Source organism: Oreochromis aureus, linkage group 1 (assembly GCF_013358895.1).
Source record: "Oreochromis aureus strain Israel breed Guangdong linkage group 1, ZZ_aureus, whole genome shotgun sequence".
Classification (NCBI taxonomy): domain Eukaryota; kingdom Metazoa; phylum Chordata; class Actinopteri; order Cichliformes; family Cichlidae; genus Oreochromis; species Oreochromis aureus.
In genome coordinates this window covers 20,876,170-20,895,256 of record NC_052942.1, presented here as the reverse complement: position 1 = coordinate 20,895,256, position 19,087 = coordinate 20,876,170, and the positions used below count along the sequence as shown (strand labels likewise).

At 41.7% G+C, this 19,087-nt stretch overlaps 1 protein-coding gene across 8 annotated transcripts in view; it reads right to left on the bottom strand.

The window, feature by feature from the left end:
• Positions 1-19,087, bottom strand: part of sox6 (SRY-box transcription factor 6) — a 129,071-nt gene that overhangs the window by 65,872 nt on the left and 44,112 nt on the right. For 7 of the 8 annotated variants that reach the window (XM_039610311.1, XM_039610323.1, XM_039610309.1 and 4 more), the window contains 2 exons: positions 17,460-17,697; positions 14,131-14,341 (listed from right to left, as the gene is read on the bottom strand). In XM_039610311.1, the coding sequence (XP_039466245.1) occupies positions 14,131-14,341; positions 17,460-17,697 (449 nt within the window). The remainder of the gene's footprint in view (positions 1-14,130; positions 14,342-17,459; positions 17,698-19,087) is intronic. The other variant, XM_039610313.1, reaches the window with a different exon arrangement.

The window sequence follows — 19,087 nt, the reverse complement described above, 5'->3', positions numbered from 1 at the left end:
CTTCCATTCTACTCCAGTCCTCCCCCTCCCTTCCACCTCCCTCCCAGGAGAGCTGCCGCTCCCTTACTTCTCTATCCCCTCTGCCGGGCCAGACACGACCTGCCAAGTCCTCCAACAGGAGAAACTACAGCTGGAATGCACTGCTGTCCTCCCTACCTTCCACCTGGGATAGGTGAATAATGACCTGGATTAGTCCATAAAATAACTCTCAAACACCTTTCAGTGTTCAAAGTGTGAACAAAACAGGCAACCAAAAATGGATTTGGTAAAAGAAGAGAAACTTTTGCGCAGGCGTGCTCGAGGAAAGCAGTAAATGAGTCAGATGTCTGGCTTTTTTCAAAGCACCAGTCCACGGCCTATTTTCCTGAAGAATTTAGATTAATCCGAGGAATGCTACTTCAGTTTCTAAAATGTCTTTCTGTTTTCCCAGGAGAAATTATAGATGCCAATGAAAACACTGGTTACCATCAACATACTAATTACTGTCAGCTTATGACAGGGTGTCAAAATTGATACACAGTGTATTCACCATAAAATAACAGATTATTTGTAATACAAGATTCACGCTTAACTCCTGATTGCTTTTTTTAAATACATACTCAGATGTTCTGAAAGGAAAAGTGGTAAACTTGTGAAGTTTTCAGTGTTTGGAAGACTTTGCTGCTCTTGTCCTTTCAAAGTAGGACATAACATACTAGGGAATTAGCTTAAACAAGAGAAGAGTCCAGCGAGTTTATTTTTATTTTCCTATGGGGGCTCTTAAATCTCTCACTCACCCTCCACCCCCACCCCATCCATTTTTTCTCTCCCCCTCTTGAGATAAAATGCTCTGTGGCTGGGGAGCAGGCCATTCAGCTGGGATGAGAATGGAATGAAAACAATAGCCCTTATCAGGCTCTTATTTACATTTTCCCAGCGTCCCTGCAGTAGACAGCTTGGCTTGTCACCAAGCCCAGATCGCCCCACTGGACCCAGACCAACTTCCTCCAGCCCCAGCGATTCCAGTGGTCCCTATGGACCCTTGGCACAGGCCCCCACCGCTCTGCAGCTAGCACAGATAGCAACATACAAGACAAAACTACTGGAGTGTGTGTGTGTCCAAGATGTGTTCCCATTGAGAGGGGAATGGTTTCTTGACTACTAAGCCTGTCTGGGTCTCATTGTCTGGAGCTGGTGCTATATAGCTGGAAAAATGCCCTGAACTCTTTCCCGATTTTATTTTGCCAAAATGGCACGCAGAAGAAAGCGAATAGTCATTAACACTGCCAAATTCAATATGTTTAGCTCCTATCAGGGCTGTCATCTCTACTATACAGCTCTTCTATGCAGGTATTGTGTGATCTTATTGATGTGGCTGAACAGGCCCAGGGATTGAGACACATAGAGCTGCGATGATTGGGATAGATTAGGCTACATTTTTTTAAACTGTATTAAAAACAAACCTTAATGATCCTCATAAATCTTAACAGAAGAATGTTTCTAGGATGATATGTGACATAAACAAAGCTTTCAGCACCTGGCAGTCAGTGGTGCCAGAATATCATGTTCAGTATAAACCACAGAAGCTAAAAGGCAGGTTACTACTATCTGTCCTGACACCGACTGACTCCCTGACAGTCTTGAAGAAAAATACTGATATTCCTGCTATTTGTCTGTCTTTCCCTGACGTATCTCCCCCTCTCTTTCAGCACTTTCTCCACTCTTTTAAGGAAAAAGAGACCAATCCCAAATTTGTTTTGTTTTTTCTCAGATTTGGAAAAAGATAAGGCAGAAGAACGTTTTTGCTAATTAATCTTTTTATTGCTGCTGTAGACAGAAAAAGTCAAATTACCAAGTGGTACATCAAACCGACTAAAAAATGCAGTCACAAACACATCAGATCCCGTCACACTGGAATTAGATTGGACAGCAATAAACTAGATCTTAAAAATTAATGATATGGAGCTATGGAGTACACTGTGTATATTAAAGTGAGTACTCCACCACAGCTCGGGTAATCTCATTTTTGTTGTTTTGTTTTTTTTAAAATATTATCCTTTACAATCTCTAAAAAGTTGAATATAACAAAGTTTCAGATGCAAGAAAACACGTCGTCATGTTTCAAAAGACCATGGATATCTCAAAGCACAAGAATGGTTTGTTACAACATGCAGCGATGGGTGTTTTATTACTCTGTGTTGTCAGCAATGAAAAGGTTTCAACTGCCTGCCACCACATTTTGAGCTGCTCTGTGAGCTCCATTCTCCTGGGAGAAAGATGATACTTGTGTTTGAGTGTTTGTTGTGTTGAAAAGCTGTTGGCAGAGTAGAGAGGGCTATCTAGGAGGGTCAAATTAGCTATAAGTCATGGATAAGAAACTAGGAGGGCCTCCCCTTTAGCATTGGCCTTGTATATCAGTTTTCTCAGCCTCGAGGGGAAACGTGTAATTACCAAATCAATGATCAGCTGACATTGACCGTATAAATAATTTCCTCCCCACAATGGAGAGGATGAGACAGTGAGGCAAATAGGGAAACAATTTAGCATTTGCAGTGAGGGGTGGAGGGACAGAGGAAAACGAGTATGTTTTATACAATTTGGTTTAATCCAATTATAGTCAAATTCCATCCATCCATCCATCCATCCATCCATCCATCCATCCATCCACTTTCACTTACACAAAACTGACAAGTTTAAAAAAGAGTGACTCAAAAGTAAATTTCACATAAAACTATAGAATAATTGTAGCCTAGTGATGATTGGTGCTGTCTAGGCATCCCATAAAGTTCAAAGGTCCAATAAAGCAGTGGGGTGAGGAATATCCACTAATGTTTTGATTGTAAAATAACAGTGATTTGTGTAATTTTCAGAGGATTATAGAGCCATAAATTATCCATAAATGATTATGATGATATTAGCACATTTGATTTACTTCATTGTGTCGACTTTATCGTATGATTGCACATGCAAAAAATATCTGGGCAAATTCTTAAAAAAGGAAAAAAAAAAAACTGGAAGCATTTAAACAGCTTAAAAAGGCTGTCACATTTATTACATTCCTACTTTTAGTGTTAGATACAGTATAATCCTTTGATTCAGGCATAAATTCTGTCTCAGAAATAAAGCTGGCAGAATCTCAGTCAGACAATGATAAGCTAACGTCTAATTTCCCATCCACTCCGCACTGCACGGGAAACAAATCAAAAGTCGAGATTGATAAAAATGAAAATGACTGTGACACACTCCAAGGAATCCTTTGAATATCTTAATCACAGACACACTAAAAACAAGACCCCATCATCAAACCAAATAAAACATAATAATTACAAGAGGCAGCCAGGGAAGTGAAATGCAGAGAGAAAACATGTTTTTGTCATTCAGCCGGTAGTCCCTGAGACAACAGCTGTTGGATGCTGCAAATACTCCTGAAGTCTCCATAATCATGCCGTTATTGAAGTGAGGACAAAAAGGGCACTAATTGCAAGGGAGCAATCGGAACGCAATAGGTTACACACCCGGGTGATGCTGCACAATGCAAACGCTAAAGAGGGAGCTGGGGTGGGTGGTGGTGAGTGGCTGGGGAGGGGGGATCGGGAGGAGGAGGGGGGTGCATTCTGAGCACAACACTGCGTTGTCGCTCATTTTCAGGCAATTACCTTTCCTCGTTGTCAACAGTTGTAATAACCTCTACCATTTCCAGAATACTCGTTGGTTCTGTTGAATAATTCTGTCTTTTTATATGTAATTACGAGTGCCGGCATGTGTAAATAAAAAGGTCCGGCTCCTTGAGACATGTCGCTGTATTGTGGAGCACCTGCACCTCGTGGTGGGCTTTCTTTAACTGACACCTAATCATTATTCCACTTGGTGAACATTTCTGTTAGTCACTATTACACTATCCTATTTGGTCATGTAAATAGTTGCTATAAATATAACATAGGGTAACTGAGACGAGGTTGGGAAAGAAAACATATGTCCTGTGTTTTAGGTCCTTTTTCTTTTCCATCGTGTTTTCCCTACTTCTTAGCTGTAACAGTGCAAAAGTCAGTTTTTAGTCTCTCGCTCTGTCTTTTCTTTCCTTTTTATTTAATAACTGTAAGGTCTTTCAATAATTTGGCATTTTAGGCTTTGCAGATGCTGAGTTCAGGGAATGGATTAGCAGTGTTAGTATACAGTAGTTGCCACAGAATGCACTTCAGTCATAGTCATGCTGTTATCGAGTGAATGATTCAAAATTAAATGTGGGCTGAAATACTTTGACAACCACAGACCAAAGCTGTTACCACCTTGCAGTTTTGGACACTAACTCGCCCCTTTCCCCTGTGTTTTTTTATCGCCACTGACCAGCGTGTTAATCCCACACAGTTGACCTGCCTATTCTGAGAAACAGTACACACACACCCAGCACAATGACCTCTCTAAATAGGACACGTGTCTATCAAGCATATATGAATTAACCATCCCCAAGAGGCTTCACCTCCTGAGCTGAGCAGCATGTGACCTCTCCCAATCCATTTTACTGCGGCACTCTGTGGCAATCAGGCTTGAATTATTAAAGTGAGCAGTGAGCAATGATCAATTCATTGCGGCCCTTGCTCGCAGACTGCCCGGCCGTACTTCAGCAGAAATGACATTGAGAACACTTGAGTATGCTTCCAGACAATGCACATAAATGTGAAATATGCCAGACCCAATATGTCAATAATCATAACTGTACAGGCTGAGGCCATGTCCGGGTTAATCCTACGGAAATGATGTTGGGTGACTGTGGGGTGAGCAGGTTTCACAAATGCGTGGGCTTTCTTGACCAAAAGAGGGGAGACGTTGCGGGCACACACGGAGAAGAGCTGTGCAGAAGGCCGGTGGCATTGCTGTTTCTGAATAATCTTACATACAGTATCCTGACTTAAACAGAGTAGGGGCCAGAAAATTCAGTTAATTGTAGTCTTACCTCCTTCTTTTTACACAAATTAGAGAGAAGAAAAACAAAAGCAAAGAAGTTAAAAAAGAGAGGAAGATTGCAGGCAAGTATGCAACTCAAGGAAGCTGGAAGTAGGAGGAGGGCAAGGAAAAAAAAATAATCAAAACTTCGTGAGGAGGAGATGAGGAGCCAAGATAAACCAGTACTCAGAGCCCCCAAAACTGCAATCTCCCCTTAAGCCGGAGAGTGGCAGCTGGCAGAACAGCTGGTGAATAGGATTAATGTCAGAAGAATGAAATAAAACTCAACATATGTCCGAGCCTGAGGTGTTGGGACTGTGCGTGATTGTGCCCCCGATGGATGCCATGTGTGCAGCTGGAAGGAGCTGCTGTGCTGCTCTGCTTTCTACCCCACAAGGTCACTTTTAAGAACTAGGACCATTAAATGCTTGAATAGCAAAATGAACTTTTCATTTCCTCTCCTCTCTGCTCCTTTGCTTTAAAGTCCCTATTCAGGCAGCAGAGGGATTCTATTGAGCACCGCTATCAATACAATGCACTCTAAAATTCGTCAGAGAAAGAAACAATTGCTGCTTTGATTGAATTAAGAGAGACCAAATAGGGCACGGTAAAAGAATCAGACAAGGTTAAAGTGAAATGGAGGTTTTATTAAGATGGAACAAAATAAAACACAATTTATTCATCCAGTGTCCTTCTTTACACAATTTCTGACTTGAGGAATAAAAAACTTTTATTAAGTAAGATGCCTTAAAATTTCTTTGCTGCAAAAGTAGCTCATTTATTTGTTAGCTGGATAACAATAGTGCAGAAAGGCACAAAAGCGAGGGAGTACAGTAGGAAAATGGAAAAAAGTAAATCAGTTGTGATAGAGTGTGAGTGTGTTTGGTTTACTAGAAAGAAAAAGTGGACTTTACTTTTGGAGTCGAAGACGAGGCTGATTAAGGGATCAGCGCTTGGGAACATGAACATTACAAGAAGAAATATGTAGACTAAATTTCAAATTATAATTTCCATTTGATGTTGGTAATCATTACGGTCCACACACTGTAATAAATTATAATAATTTCATACAAAAATCAAATTACTGGGTACCTTGCATTGGAGAGATTTTTTGGGGGGGTACCATGCAATTTAACTGTCAGATATAAACTTGCCTGCTAATCAATGCCCGAAAACATTCACATTTATTCATCTATGTTAAATTAATAGATGTGTGAAGACAACGTGTAGTACTGTGATCATGGCGGTTCAGTGTTGATTTTGTAAATTAATGGGTGTCTGAATATACAAGGACAAAAAGAGACTAATGGGATTCACATGAATGCGTTACAGTTTGCAGGGAAGCCAAGTGTTTGCCACTGTACAGACAGTGGACGACAACCACGGTACTCTTCAAACACTTCAAAGATATTCAAAAAGAAGCAACCTCTATATAAGTGTCCTGGGTAATATACTGCCTTATATATAATGCAACATAGTGTAAATGTGTTATTGTGTGTGTCTTGCTCATTTTATTTTAAGCAAACAATGTGTTTGGGGGGGATGGGTGGCTGCAGCGGGTGGTGGATATGGTTGTTGGAGGCGATCTGAACTCACAGTGAGGGAATTATTAATTTCCACTTCTCAGTTCAGGTTTTTTAGACCCAAATAGCAATTAAAGTTGTTTATTTAATCACATAACCAACTTTGTTTACCAAGACGCCAGAGTTCAAGATGTACAGATACAGCTTACTGGACTGTAAGACCAAAGGTCACTATTTTTAGATTATGTTTTAAGCTCTCTGAGAAAAAAAGAGATGCCTACACCCCACAAAAATCCCCTTTTTTTCCTTTAAAAAAAGTCTGAAGTTCTAGGTCTTTTTAAAAATTAGATCAACGTAACTGATGAACAATTAAAATACACTAAAAAAATGAACAGTCAAACCGCCAGTTGAAGAAATCATGAAGTTACCATAGCGCTTCTAAAGGTTAAGTATTTCAGCTCCTAGAAAGTCTCCATTCATTTCCCCTCGGTACATTGAGCTAAGTGTCTTAATGTGCACCAACAAAAGAAGTAATATGTATCTTTTCCCTTTTATTAATATGGGGTATGGAGCCATACGGACTACAACCTGCTGGCAAAGTACTTTTAAAAAGCGATGACATTAGTCAGCTGACTGTGCATCAACACCCTTTGCAATGCAATAAAAAACAATTTCCGTTCATTTGTTCTGACATGTTCGTTACATCTCCCTGTGCGTGTAATATTATTGAACAAGGAGAAAGAAAACAGCATTGTGTGGGAGGAAAAGATTGTTTCATCACTGCTGATTAAATAATCTCTTTGTTCAGTACGCAGCACGTCAAAGTTTGATCTAATAAATTCACATTTGCTTTTTTCCTGGGAGAAAACAATGCAAATATGTTAATAGGTTACAAATACACTAGTAGTCATGTTTGGTCGTGTCAAGGCGGATCTCTTAGCTGAATGGCTGACGTATTTCTGACTTACAGAACAAGTCTGAAATGTGCTCTGAAATCATTAGCAGGCAACAGAGGCCGTCTGTGCCCGGGGTGTAAGTTACACTCACACTATTTTGATCCTCGGTCAGATGACACCGATTCTTTGTCAAGTTATGTGTGGAGAATGCTTGGGAGCTGAATACCATAGCTAGGACAGCGATACTTAGCTGGCACACAGTTTTCCCAGTGTAACCCAATTGCAGACGCACGCAAATGTGCACACACATGCACACACTGCAAGGTACACATGCCCTCACTCTGCCCCACATCCCACTGAGGAATAGCCCCTGTCCTTTCCATTTCTGATTGCCGCAGCCCATCCTCCTCCAGTTTGCCACATATATGACCCTTATCATGTTCCTTTTCCTGCAAAACTGGCCTTTATCTCCCACTTGTGTGCTTTATGATCCTAGGACAAATTTAGCACCTTTAATCACTCCGGCCCTCTTACGTATCAGCATCTCTGCTTCATTACAAAAACACTTGCGTCGCATAAAACATTCAGGCCATCACAAACTACAGCTGATTTTATCACCAGGTCACTCATACACAGCACACTTAGAAATCTAACAAGAAGCGTTTGTTCAAATTCTTCCAGACCTTTACCGCAAAAGCTGTGATGTCACTGATTGCATTTCTAGACTGTTTGTTAGAAATGCAATTGACGAGGCATACCTACAACCAGCGTGTGGGTGTATGAGCATATAAGGACAAGCAAGCCTCTGTGCAACCCTGGCTGCGATTTGTCTCTCAGAGACACCCGTTTCCTCCTATCAAGGGGTTCCTGTGCAGCCAGTAAGCCAGGATCACAATGGGTGTTTTGTGCTGCATGGGTGCAGGGGGACATGCTCAACAGCTGAAACCCGGGAAGATGGCCCCTGGAATGCTTCACAGCAGTTGCTACTGTTGACTAATCGGAATATGAGAACTGGGGAAGGTGATCTTGAATGCAAAGAATGGCACATTGAAGAAGCAGCTGCTTGTTTTGTCATCTGAATGACCAAGACAGCAGAAAGGGTTCCCGTTTTAAAAGGGGCAACAAAATCTATATCTTAGCTTGTGTAAAGTGAAACCTGCACAGGCCTCCGTTGCCCTATGGGGACATGCCTGTGTTATGTGAAGGCTCTGTTTTGGAACAGATAGTAAATACATAATTCAGGAGTGGACCAGGCTCTCTGAGCTGCCTATTCCCATCATGAAGCCACTCCATTTAGCAGTGGGCTCTGATCTCAACCTGGCAGAGGAGCAACTTTGTCACTGGAGGGTAAAAAAGGACTGAAGACAAAATTTACAGAAGGAGGAGGGAATGAGGTGCTCTGGACAGATAGGGGTGACAGAAAGGGAAAAAACACTGAAAAAAGACAGTGGAGGAATAAAATGGGGATGGGGGGATGGGATGGGATGGGAGGAAATACAGAAACCAGAGAAGAAGGAAGAAGATGGCAAAGTAAGAATAGGGAGGAGTGAAGGGCAGGGTATCCCTTTTTTGTGAAAGTTCACATGTCAGGCTGGCAGTCTGCCCGCGGCATACAGCCGAAAAATCTATTTAACGTCTGCTTCACGGGGTGACAAGAGGGTTGATTGGCAGAGAGCAGAGAGCCACTTTTGATCATGTGTCCTAACAAGCGATTCCAGCTCATGTCTCCTCAGCCTGAACAGAGCTACATTACCTATTCAAACAAAAGTGACAGACCAGAGCACTGCTCCGCTGAGCTGGTGCACCACACCACAGGCCAACAGAGAGCAGACACACACACTTTCACACACACACACACACACACACACACACACACATACGCACATATATACAGGAAGTCCTCCCCCTGACATACAGTACTGTATCTAAGCATACACACAACTATCCAGTAATGACCCTTTGATCAAATAGACAACTTAAAAGAATCTGTTAAACTATTTTAACAACAGTGAAAAAAAAAACTTTGAAGGAGGTGGAAATAAGGCATACAGCGGAGATACAGATTCTTGGCTAATCGTTACTTAACCTGTGTATGCTAACGCCAGGAGGGTCCCGGCTTTACATTGTCCAGCTGATGCTGCAGCGATAGGCAGCGTTGAGCTATGTGTGAAGAATGCCTCAAAATCTGCAACCAAGGCAACTGGGTTTCCAGCCCTCATTGCATATGCATAGAGTCAGAGGCTCATGCTCAGATCATTATAACAAAGATTCCTATTAATTAGGTGGGATAAAGCAGAACCAGATGACATGGCAGCTGGGATGAGGCGAGAGGGGAGAAGGGCGGGAACTAAAAGAGGAGGGGAGAAAGTGCAGCAGTCTGTTTTTCGGGGGGGAGGTGTATTTTTGCCGGTATAACGTGTATTACAGGTTATAGATATACAGGAAAGAAGGAAAACCTTTAAAAATTCTTTTAATGCTGCATTTAAAGAAAATAGGAATCAAAAAATGAGTCTGTTAATGCTGTCAAGCATCTGCAGCCAATTGCCGTTGAGTCTCCATGTAGAGTCAGAAGAGGTTGTGACACTGACAGGGGAAAGTGTTACAACAGAGTCAAGAGTTCATCAGTGCTAATCAGACCACAGGCTTAGAGCTGATCCTATTCTCTTCCAAAGCTTTCACCCATCCCTGAATCTCATTACACGCCGCGTTGTAATAGAGGATAATGACCTGGGGCTACTCACACAATGCTGATCGCTCCCCCCCACACTCAACCTACTGCACAGTCATTATACAGTGATAATACACAATCTCGCCAGGGGGATTACACTTACAAATAGAGAAAAGGTGATAAAGGCAGAAGGTGAGGAAGACACGTCTATGTAGTGGCACTGAGCCACACACCGTTTGCACATATGACCAAACACAATCCTTCCAGCGGCACACCCCACTGTGCTGCTCTATGTCACCGGCAAAGGTTCGGTAGGGGGAACTCTTTTCTTAGTAGAAGGATATTTAATTCCTTTCACCTCAGGATAAAAAGCAGTTGCAGTTTGGCTGGTGGTACGGCTTCCCTTTGCTGAACTAATTAGCCATGACTTTGTCAAAGGACTCCAGGTGTTGGCTGTTCTGCTGGTGCACCTAGTGTATCCACTCTTACTGTTCTTAAAAGGCTGCAGTCTCAGAATATCTGTCCATCTCTGTGTCTTGACACTTGTGTTATTGTTATGTTTTAGATAAAAGCTGCAGATTACATGTGAAACTATCCACTATCAAATATTCTCAGGTCACCCCTTTTTCCCAGTACGGTTTACTGAATAGAATTCTAAGAACCGAGCCGAGCGTATTGTGATGCTGAACACTATGGCTTTTGTAGTCAGCAATGGTAAAAACAGAGTAAGGCTCAAAGGTTGGTTTTTTTTTTTAGATAGGCGTTTTTACTGAAGTTTTAAAAATAAAATATATAGAATATTGATTTTTTTCAGCTCTTTATGCCCTTCATTTAAAAAAAATAAAAAAAACAATATTTCTTAACTGCCCTAATACATGGAAATAAGCTGCTTGTGTTTTAATATTAGTCTTGGATGGACTGGCAAGGTTTCAACAAGTAGATAGTGAGCCTGGAAAATCCCTAAAAGGTAAAACGGGATGCTGAAACCCAATTACCCGTCCTTGTCTTGGGGACGATCATAAAGACTGTACACACAAGAGTTTCTGTGTTGAACTGCGCAGTATTGATTCATACTTTAGTGCATTATATAAAACTGCTCTAATTGCATGTGAATCAAATCAAGGTCACCTTGGGTTTTTATAATCAAGGCTATTTTTCTTTTTACCCTAATACTTTATACTGACATTTTTAACTCTTGACAAGTGCTGTCTGGAGACTTATCCATAAATAATGCATTTACAATACCTAGTAAATAAACATGGGGCACAATCGTTAGCCCTGCTGGCAACTGGGCCTGATAGAGCTTTTACAGCAAAGGTGACTATTCAGCTAAATGCAGTGCTCGCTGCTGGGAGGACATTTTCATTCATTAGCACAGTCACAAGCACTTAAAGCACTTTAAGGACCAGAAATGGAGAGTAAAGGTGGACGGATAGAGAGGGTGAAAGGGTACAAATATACAGAGATGAAGGGATGAAAGAATAATAGCTAATACTGAGAGGTGGCTCTTTTTTTATTTGTATGTTTGAAAACAAAGAACTAATTTTCATGAATAGAGTGGATGAAGTCAAAAAATTACCATCTGTTATTTTAGGGACTGTCTGTATACCTTCATTTCTACCTCAATAATTCATGTACTGTATTTTTAGGTTTTGTTAAGGCTTTGAGAAAGCTGCCGCTAACAGCCAACTGTCATTTGTGGTTCTTGCAGTACAGAAAAAATACCTTTTAAAAACCCAATAGCCAGGAAACCAGAAAAAGCTATTGAAGACTGTCAACAATAAATGGCAAAGAAGCTTTTCAGAGCAAAGTTTTAGACAAATTTAGGTTTTATTTTCCATCTATGAGCAATTTAGTGTGAGAAGTGTATCGCAGATCATTTGCTGTCCCACTACAATTGATGTTACTGCAGTTATCTTCAGTCCATCAAGACAATAAGCCATCTTGACTAGACAAGGAAGGCCAGAGAAGAATGGTACCAGATGGTGAGGAGTCTCTGAGGACCTCAGTGACCCCGGCCAGGCAGACATCAAAGCAGCAGAATTAGACACAACAGTTGTCATGTGTAGATAAGCTACATATTTAGCTCATCTGTTGCTTGTGGTATATTAGTAACATCATTAAGACAACAAATGGCATTCTTGCATGTTCTCTACTACATTAATCCTGCCCTTTTCATTTCCAACTGTGTCCCTGACCAGAAACAAAGACAGAAGATTAAGATTTCTCAAAGGTTTCTCTGAGATTTTCCTTGGGCAGTTTCTCAGAGTCCCTCTCGCCCATTTTACAGTAATCACATATCATCACCACTGAGGCTTCCTCAAGTGCTCTCCAGAAAAAAAAGTATCCCACAATTTTTGCAGCTTGGGGACAGCACACCGAAACTCTTGTATTCTGCGTGTCTCCAGCTCAGAAACTAATTTCTACCAACAAGGGAGTTTATTTTGGTGGTGAGGATACACAACACATGAGGCAGACCAAGTCACTATTATTAACAGGAGATTAAAACAGCTGTATGGTACTCTAAAGCACCCTCTCCTCCCTGCGCCAACATAAGGCACTGGATTACAAGCTGCACTTGACCATTTAAATTACTGCAACAACCAGCCTTCACCAGCTGGGGCTCATTACCATAATGCCCGCTGTCGCTACCAAGAGCACTGACAGTCTTGCCCTGAAAATCCAGTCCATGAGAAGCAGGACATATGAAATTTTTTTATACCTTAGGGTAAAACTCAGCAGCAATAGTAATACCAACTTTGTCCTAAACAGAAGCTGTCCTGCTCGGGGAACTCCTTTATGTCCCGCCATATCTCTAGATCAGTAGCAGCAAGGATACCGGATATCCCTAAAATTATGTCTGCATTAGAGCATTTAGTAAAAATGGCCCAAAAACATGGGCGAGACATCACAGTATATTTACTGTCTGAACTGAGATATTTATTAAGAGCTTCTTTTTTTTCAGTGTGTTGGTAAATTGCCAATATGAGTGGTCATTAAATCATAATAAAAAACAATTATTAAACTAATAAACCTAACCCAGGTCTAATTTGTAATATAGATTTTTGTATTCAGTGAAATATGGACTGTCTTCTAATATCTAATGACAACACAAATAGTCTCATATCAGGATGTGGCTAAACGATTAACTGATGAGAGGCCTGTGACGCTCTGATACAAAGATCGCCGAACGAACACTTAAAAAAGAAGTGGCAAATTATTTTTAGGCTAACAGAGGTCTAATTTATTCGTCTGATGAAGTGCTTAAGCTAAGAGCTCCCCAGACACTAAATGAGACACATGCATTCCCAAGGGGGTTTAACATTTGATTGGATGTAGTTATATTACTACAGCCCTAATTAAGAAGGGGGATGTGTTTCAGCAGCTCTTTCAAATATTTGTTTTTCCGCCATACTCTTGATAGACTGCAGGCTGTAGGAGGGAGAGCCAAGCAGGGTGAAATGGTAGCAGATATGATAGAGGCCCAACAGTCTTATCGCAGAAAGGGATTTCTTTTTTTCCCCTCTATTTCTAATTTTAGGAAACAAAACAACAACAGCAACAACAAAAAATCTCTGAGCTATTCATGGTGCGCTGAATAAGATGAATTAATTATGCACACGAAACAGGTAAAATCCTTGAGAAGGGCTTGGGTTGTTTGTGGTTAGCAACCTTTGATGAATAACTGTGCATGGTGAGAAGTGTTCTTGTGAAGCAAAATAAAAAGGAGGTAATGTTCCTGGCATCAGGTCAGCACTATAAGTTTTATAGTCAAAGAGTTTTCCTTGGCGTGGACGAAGACCACACTTATGCTGAGGTGCACTGCCACACAGTCTTTGTCATGTTGGAAGAAGTTCAGAACAAACTGGAAATACTGTAACGTCAGTATTCCCAGCTTTGAGTGTGCCCGCATGAGTGTTTGAGACAGAGAGAGATACAGGAGAAAAGAGGCAGACAGTCAGCAAGCGTGAAAAACTATTAAAGAAATGGGAAAATGTGGAAAGATCGAGGACGCTTAAGGGGGAAGAAGGTAAAGTATTCCTGTGCCCATATATACACACACACACATGCACGGACACACAAATACACGCACAGACGCACGCACACACACGAGGAGTCATACCGTCTTGCTCTGTCTTTGTCATCTCCTCTAGCTTCTTCTGCTTCAGAGTGTCCACTACGTCTGCCAGGCTTCCTTTGCGGCGCTCTGGAGTTCCAAACGCTGATCCGCTCAGCAGGTCACTTCGCTCCCGGGCCCCCTCCTCAGGCTTGTGTGGGGAAGTGGAATTGTTCCGGAAAGAGTACAGGGAGCATACTTTATTGCTGTCAGATTCCTGTAAGACAAACAGAAGTCGGGAGGGGAGGCAACAAGGGATGGGATTTGTATTAAGTGATGAGCGGGATTCTGTGTTCTGTCAGTGGCTCTATTCAGTGTTTTGACAGTTTTTCATTCAAATGCAGTGATTGCTAGGTTTTTGCAGCTCATGGGCGATTTGGCCATATTAAATAGCTCCTCTCTGGCTTTTCAACACGGCAGCTTCTGCAGTCTCAACAGTGATAGCTTCTCTGATAAATGAAATATGACAAGTGAAAAATTGAGATGAAATGATGAGGTACACTTTCATGGGGGTATATCCATAATGTGCTCAGGCTTTACTTTTCATCTGCGGAGACTACACAGAGAAACCGCCCAGCTGTAATCTCTCAAATTGCTGTTGAGTGTGCATTTGTGTTAGGGTGACTGCTGTGTAATTTGTTCATTTTCTAGTGGAGAACTATTCTCAGCTGAGTGCCTCGAGCCGTCGTAAATCTGTGTCCTGTCTCAAGCTGTTGTTGTTTTTTCGTCCCACCTGTGTATGGTTTAGTATTTAACTAAGGGTCCTGTCTCTGGCTGACTGGCTGAGTGTTCCCGGTGCACAAACAGAGACATAAAGGCATGGGGGAGAAGAATGGGGGAGGGCTTCAGGGGGAGAGACAGAGAGAGTAGAAGAGAATACTCTGCACATGGGAGTGTATAGTCAGTGCACAGACGATGGTTGAGGATTGCGTCTGACAGAAGGTGGTGTTAATTATGGTTTGTGCAGTCTGAGAAAGCAGAAGGTAGCTAAGCAGCCAGGAGTTGCAGCCTTTAACAGGGGAACAGTTACTGATTTAAACTTTCGCCTGCACAGAGAAGATCTGAATCCAAAATATACTGCAAGCCTGTCATACAAAAAACAAAAAAACAGGGAGCTTTAATCAGCACCAGTGTGATAAGAGTGTATTACAGCATGGTTAAATGATGCAACCATGTCTGGAGTCGCTGACAATCCCGAATAAAAAGTCGGGAATGCAGTAAACCAGGCAGGAGTGTAGACAGTGCCGAGTTCTCATCCCTGTGTGGCATGTTGAGCTCGAGGCAGAGTTTCAGTGGAGTGTAGGGTGGTCTGGTACCAAGTGCCAGGGTGGCACGACCGACCGGCCTACTCTGCACCTCCCAGCCCAGCGCTGGATCATTATGCAGCATGGCAGAGACAGTTGAGAGTGCTTGAGGGGAGTGGAGCAGTGCTGGGTTAATCAGCTGGCGTGGGTTCAGGGCACAGCCCACACAGAGGCATGGCACAGCAATAGAGTCAGGTAATCAGCAAAGGCAGCACTCTAATTCCTTCCACCTTATGTCCTTTTCTTTTCTTCATCCACCTTCTTGCATTTGACCTTGTTGTTTTTTTCCCTTTTACTCTCCTTTTTAGTTCTTACTCCCACTCACTATTCAACCTATTATTCAGTTGAAATACCTTCCAAGCGTAGAAGACGGCATGGGCATGAAAAACGTCCACTCCTAACTGTACATTATACCAATTAGGACTGTCACAAAATCAAGGCAAGAGGAGGGAATAATATAGAAGTAATAAAACACTCAACCTTTAACATTTAAAATAGCTACTATCTAACTACTCATGATGTGATGTGCTTGAATCAAAGTCATATCGAAAGTTTTCAGACCTGCAGACTCTTTCTTTTTGTTACTTCAATGGCTGCTGGCCTTGTTTACATCAGTGAAAGATCAGTCTTATACTTTCTTTAAGAAAATATGGTGATTGGTGCCCTCATATTTCTTCTTTAAAAAAAAACAGCTTTCTTGTATTTAAGTTTTTTTATCCTTAAGAGCTTATATAACTCAATGTTTAGTCTCTGACATTTTATTTAGGTTTGTGTAACACATAGTTTATTTATTTAATATATTAGTTATGTATGTTTGTGTTTCTATATGCTTTTTTTTAGCTGTACATCATAAAATTCACTAAAATCCTGTTGTTGACACACTGTAATGTGCTACAGATGACAAGAACCTGAGAAATCCTATGGCTCTGTGTGTGTGTCTGTGTGTGTTGTGCTAAGGTGTTGAGGGTCTCAGTGGCAAACTGCAGAGCTACTTCAGAAGCCCTCTGGGTCTCTTTACCGCAGGCCCGTCTGTCACAGACAACCACCTGCCTCCTGTGTCTATAGCCCACAAGTGCCTATGCTCTTCCTCATTCTGCTCATATCAAAGCGGCGCTCCACTTAAAATGCGCAGCATCTGGGGGTCTTGCCGCAGATGTAGCTTACACAAAACAAGAGAAACAACACACGCACTGAGCACACTTTTTTTTTTTTTTTTTTAGCAGTAATGCAAATCCAAAGCACACCAAAGAAAGCAGATAAGGCTACATTCCCCTCCATCTGCTATTAAGTAATTTTATGTGCCGTTCACATTGCTCAGAGAAGAGTTAGAGATCCCCTCTTTAACCTAATAATAGTTCATGGTTTAATGTTTGGCACAGTTGCCTATCTGAAAGGCTCCAGAATCCCTGAGGATTCAGAGCATTACAGAACCATGGGGCTGGAGCTGGTGATAGAATATCAGCTAAGCTTCTTTATACAAGCCAGGAACAATGAGTGGCTGCTCCGCTTGGATCTTGAATACCCCCGGGAGGACAGTAAGACATAAGTGCATACTAATAGGTTTGAAATTGTCCTGCATTACTATGCTTTATTTAAACAGAGCTTCATCATTTACGCCCCACAGTAGCTCACACTGTTTTTCTTTCACTCCGTAAGTATCACAGAGTCACTACAGAATAATAAAAAAGGTTTAAAGATTGACCAGTTCTGTATAACTTTAGCAGACTACATTGGTATTTGTTCTGCTAAATGGCTTGCCGTCGTATTTTACATTTTTTTAATTTTTTACTTGAAATCTTTGTTATTGCTGTCATTATGTTTTTTATACTGTGTGATGCTCTGTGTGAAACATTTGCTGTCCCCAGTGGCAGGTGAAAAACGAGCTCAGATCAGTGCGATTTTAAAACTCTTTTCATCTGCACAAAGATGCTTTGTGAAAATGTATGAGACTTTTGAAATGTTTGGCATTATTGGTTAACCAGCATGGGCTCTATTAGAGGTTTGTTTTGCAACTGCATATGAATGTCTCACCATGCGCTGCTGGGCTGACACCAGGCTGTCCCAATCGCTCTCTGATGGTACGCTGCTGAGCGGCTGCATTTCATCGGGGGCTTTTCCATGAAGCAGACTGTGCAGCGGCAGCTGTGGTGTGCCATGGGCCTCTGCGCTCTCCTCTTTCTCCCAAGACAAATGCTCCTGACTCATGGCATCATCCCCATCAACCACAGAGGCAAAAGGAGACGTGGCTTGCTTGGAAGACATGACTCTGCTGTGGAGCAAAGAAACAAAATAGAGTCGGGGAAAAAAAAAAGATTATGACTTATAGTTGTTGAAGAATTCCATGAATGAATATCAAGTTGGGGTTTTTTCGTAGCTGCCACTGGGATTACACCTGAGGGGATGATTGTGCATGAGATGAATGATCAACCTGGCTATCACCTGTTGCTGTTCTGGGCTGCTGAGTTGGGGGCAGGCCATGGGGTCCCTAATCCTTTGTTTAATGCAGATGGATGACTTGATCTGTGGCTGGAACCATGCCTATTTGAGTTCTGGTCCAAACCCCACAACAGTTACTCAGGCAGCAGGTCAGGCAGAGAGGGGGACTAAATCCAGATAAAAAGTGATAAACCTAACAAATGAGTTCACTCCTGGTACGAGATTGCTTTTCCCCCCTCTTCTTTCATTGTCTTTTATTCATACGCTACCTAAATGATGTTCTCTATTTTTCAAACATATTTGGTTTTGTCCTCCAAACATCGTAATAATTTAGTAATTTTCCTCATTTGGTTTTCTTTCACTCTGAACCAGTCAGATACGAACAAAAGCCAGCCTTGTCTCCTTTTGTTTCCGCGCATCAAATGAGGAAATTATTAACATTTTGGTGACAGCGTTCCCCCAGGCCATCAAATCCTACTTAAGCGGCTTAAAAACCAAAGCTCGCAGGAGGACTAAATTCACAAATCTGTCACATGCTTTCATGAATATTACAGTGAAGAGTGTACTTGACATATCAGGTGCAAAGGAAACTCATGTTAATTCTAATTTCTCTCTTTTTTTTCTTTTTTTAAACAACCCAACTCTTTTTGGTGTAAAATTTATACAACCAATTCTGCGTTTTCTCACAATTAATGAGCCTGCACTCATGCTGTGCGCTACAAAGAATGAAATTAAACACTGCCAGAAAATCTAATTATGTGTTTGGTTTTAAATTAAAAAGGGGATAATATGGCCTTCCTACTGATCTGAAGTGGAAAGAGGAAGCTGGAGCATATTTAGCTGCTAATCTACCTTTCCCTTAGCTGTTGTTCTGTTTATTCTTCTCAACTCTGGGACATCGATCATTAAAACCAAGCTGTAAATACTCACAGTCATGGCCTGTGAGTTGGTCTGTGTTTGCATGGGAGAAGAAAGATTTTTGTTTTTAAAAATTAAAATGGGGGTGTGAAGTTACAGCTATGTGTTTGTATGCGACAAAATGCTCAAGGTACTTCTTGCATTACATTTCATCACTGATCAACATCTGCCCTGTTCTCCTGCTCTATCCACAGGGGTCAGTGTGACAGCACTTTAGTTCCACCCTCAGCTTGACATGTGAGGGTGGGGTGGGGGGTGGGGGGTGGGAGCTCTCAAGGTTGAGGCAGTCTGTGGTGCGATGGTGT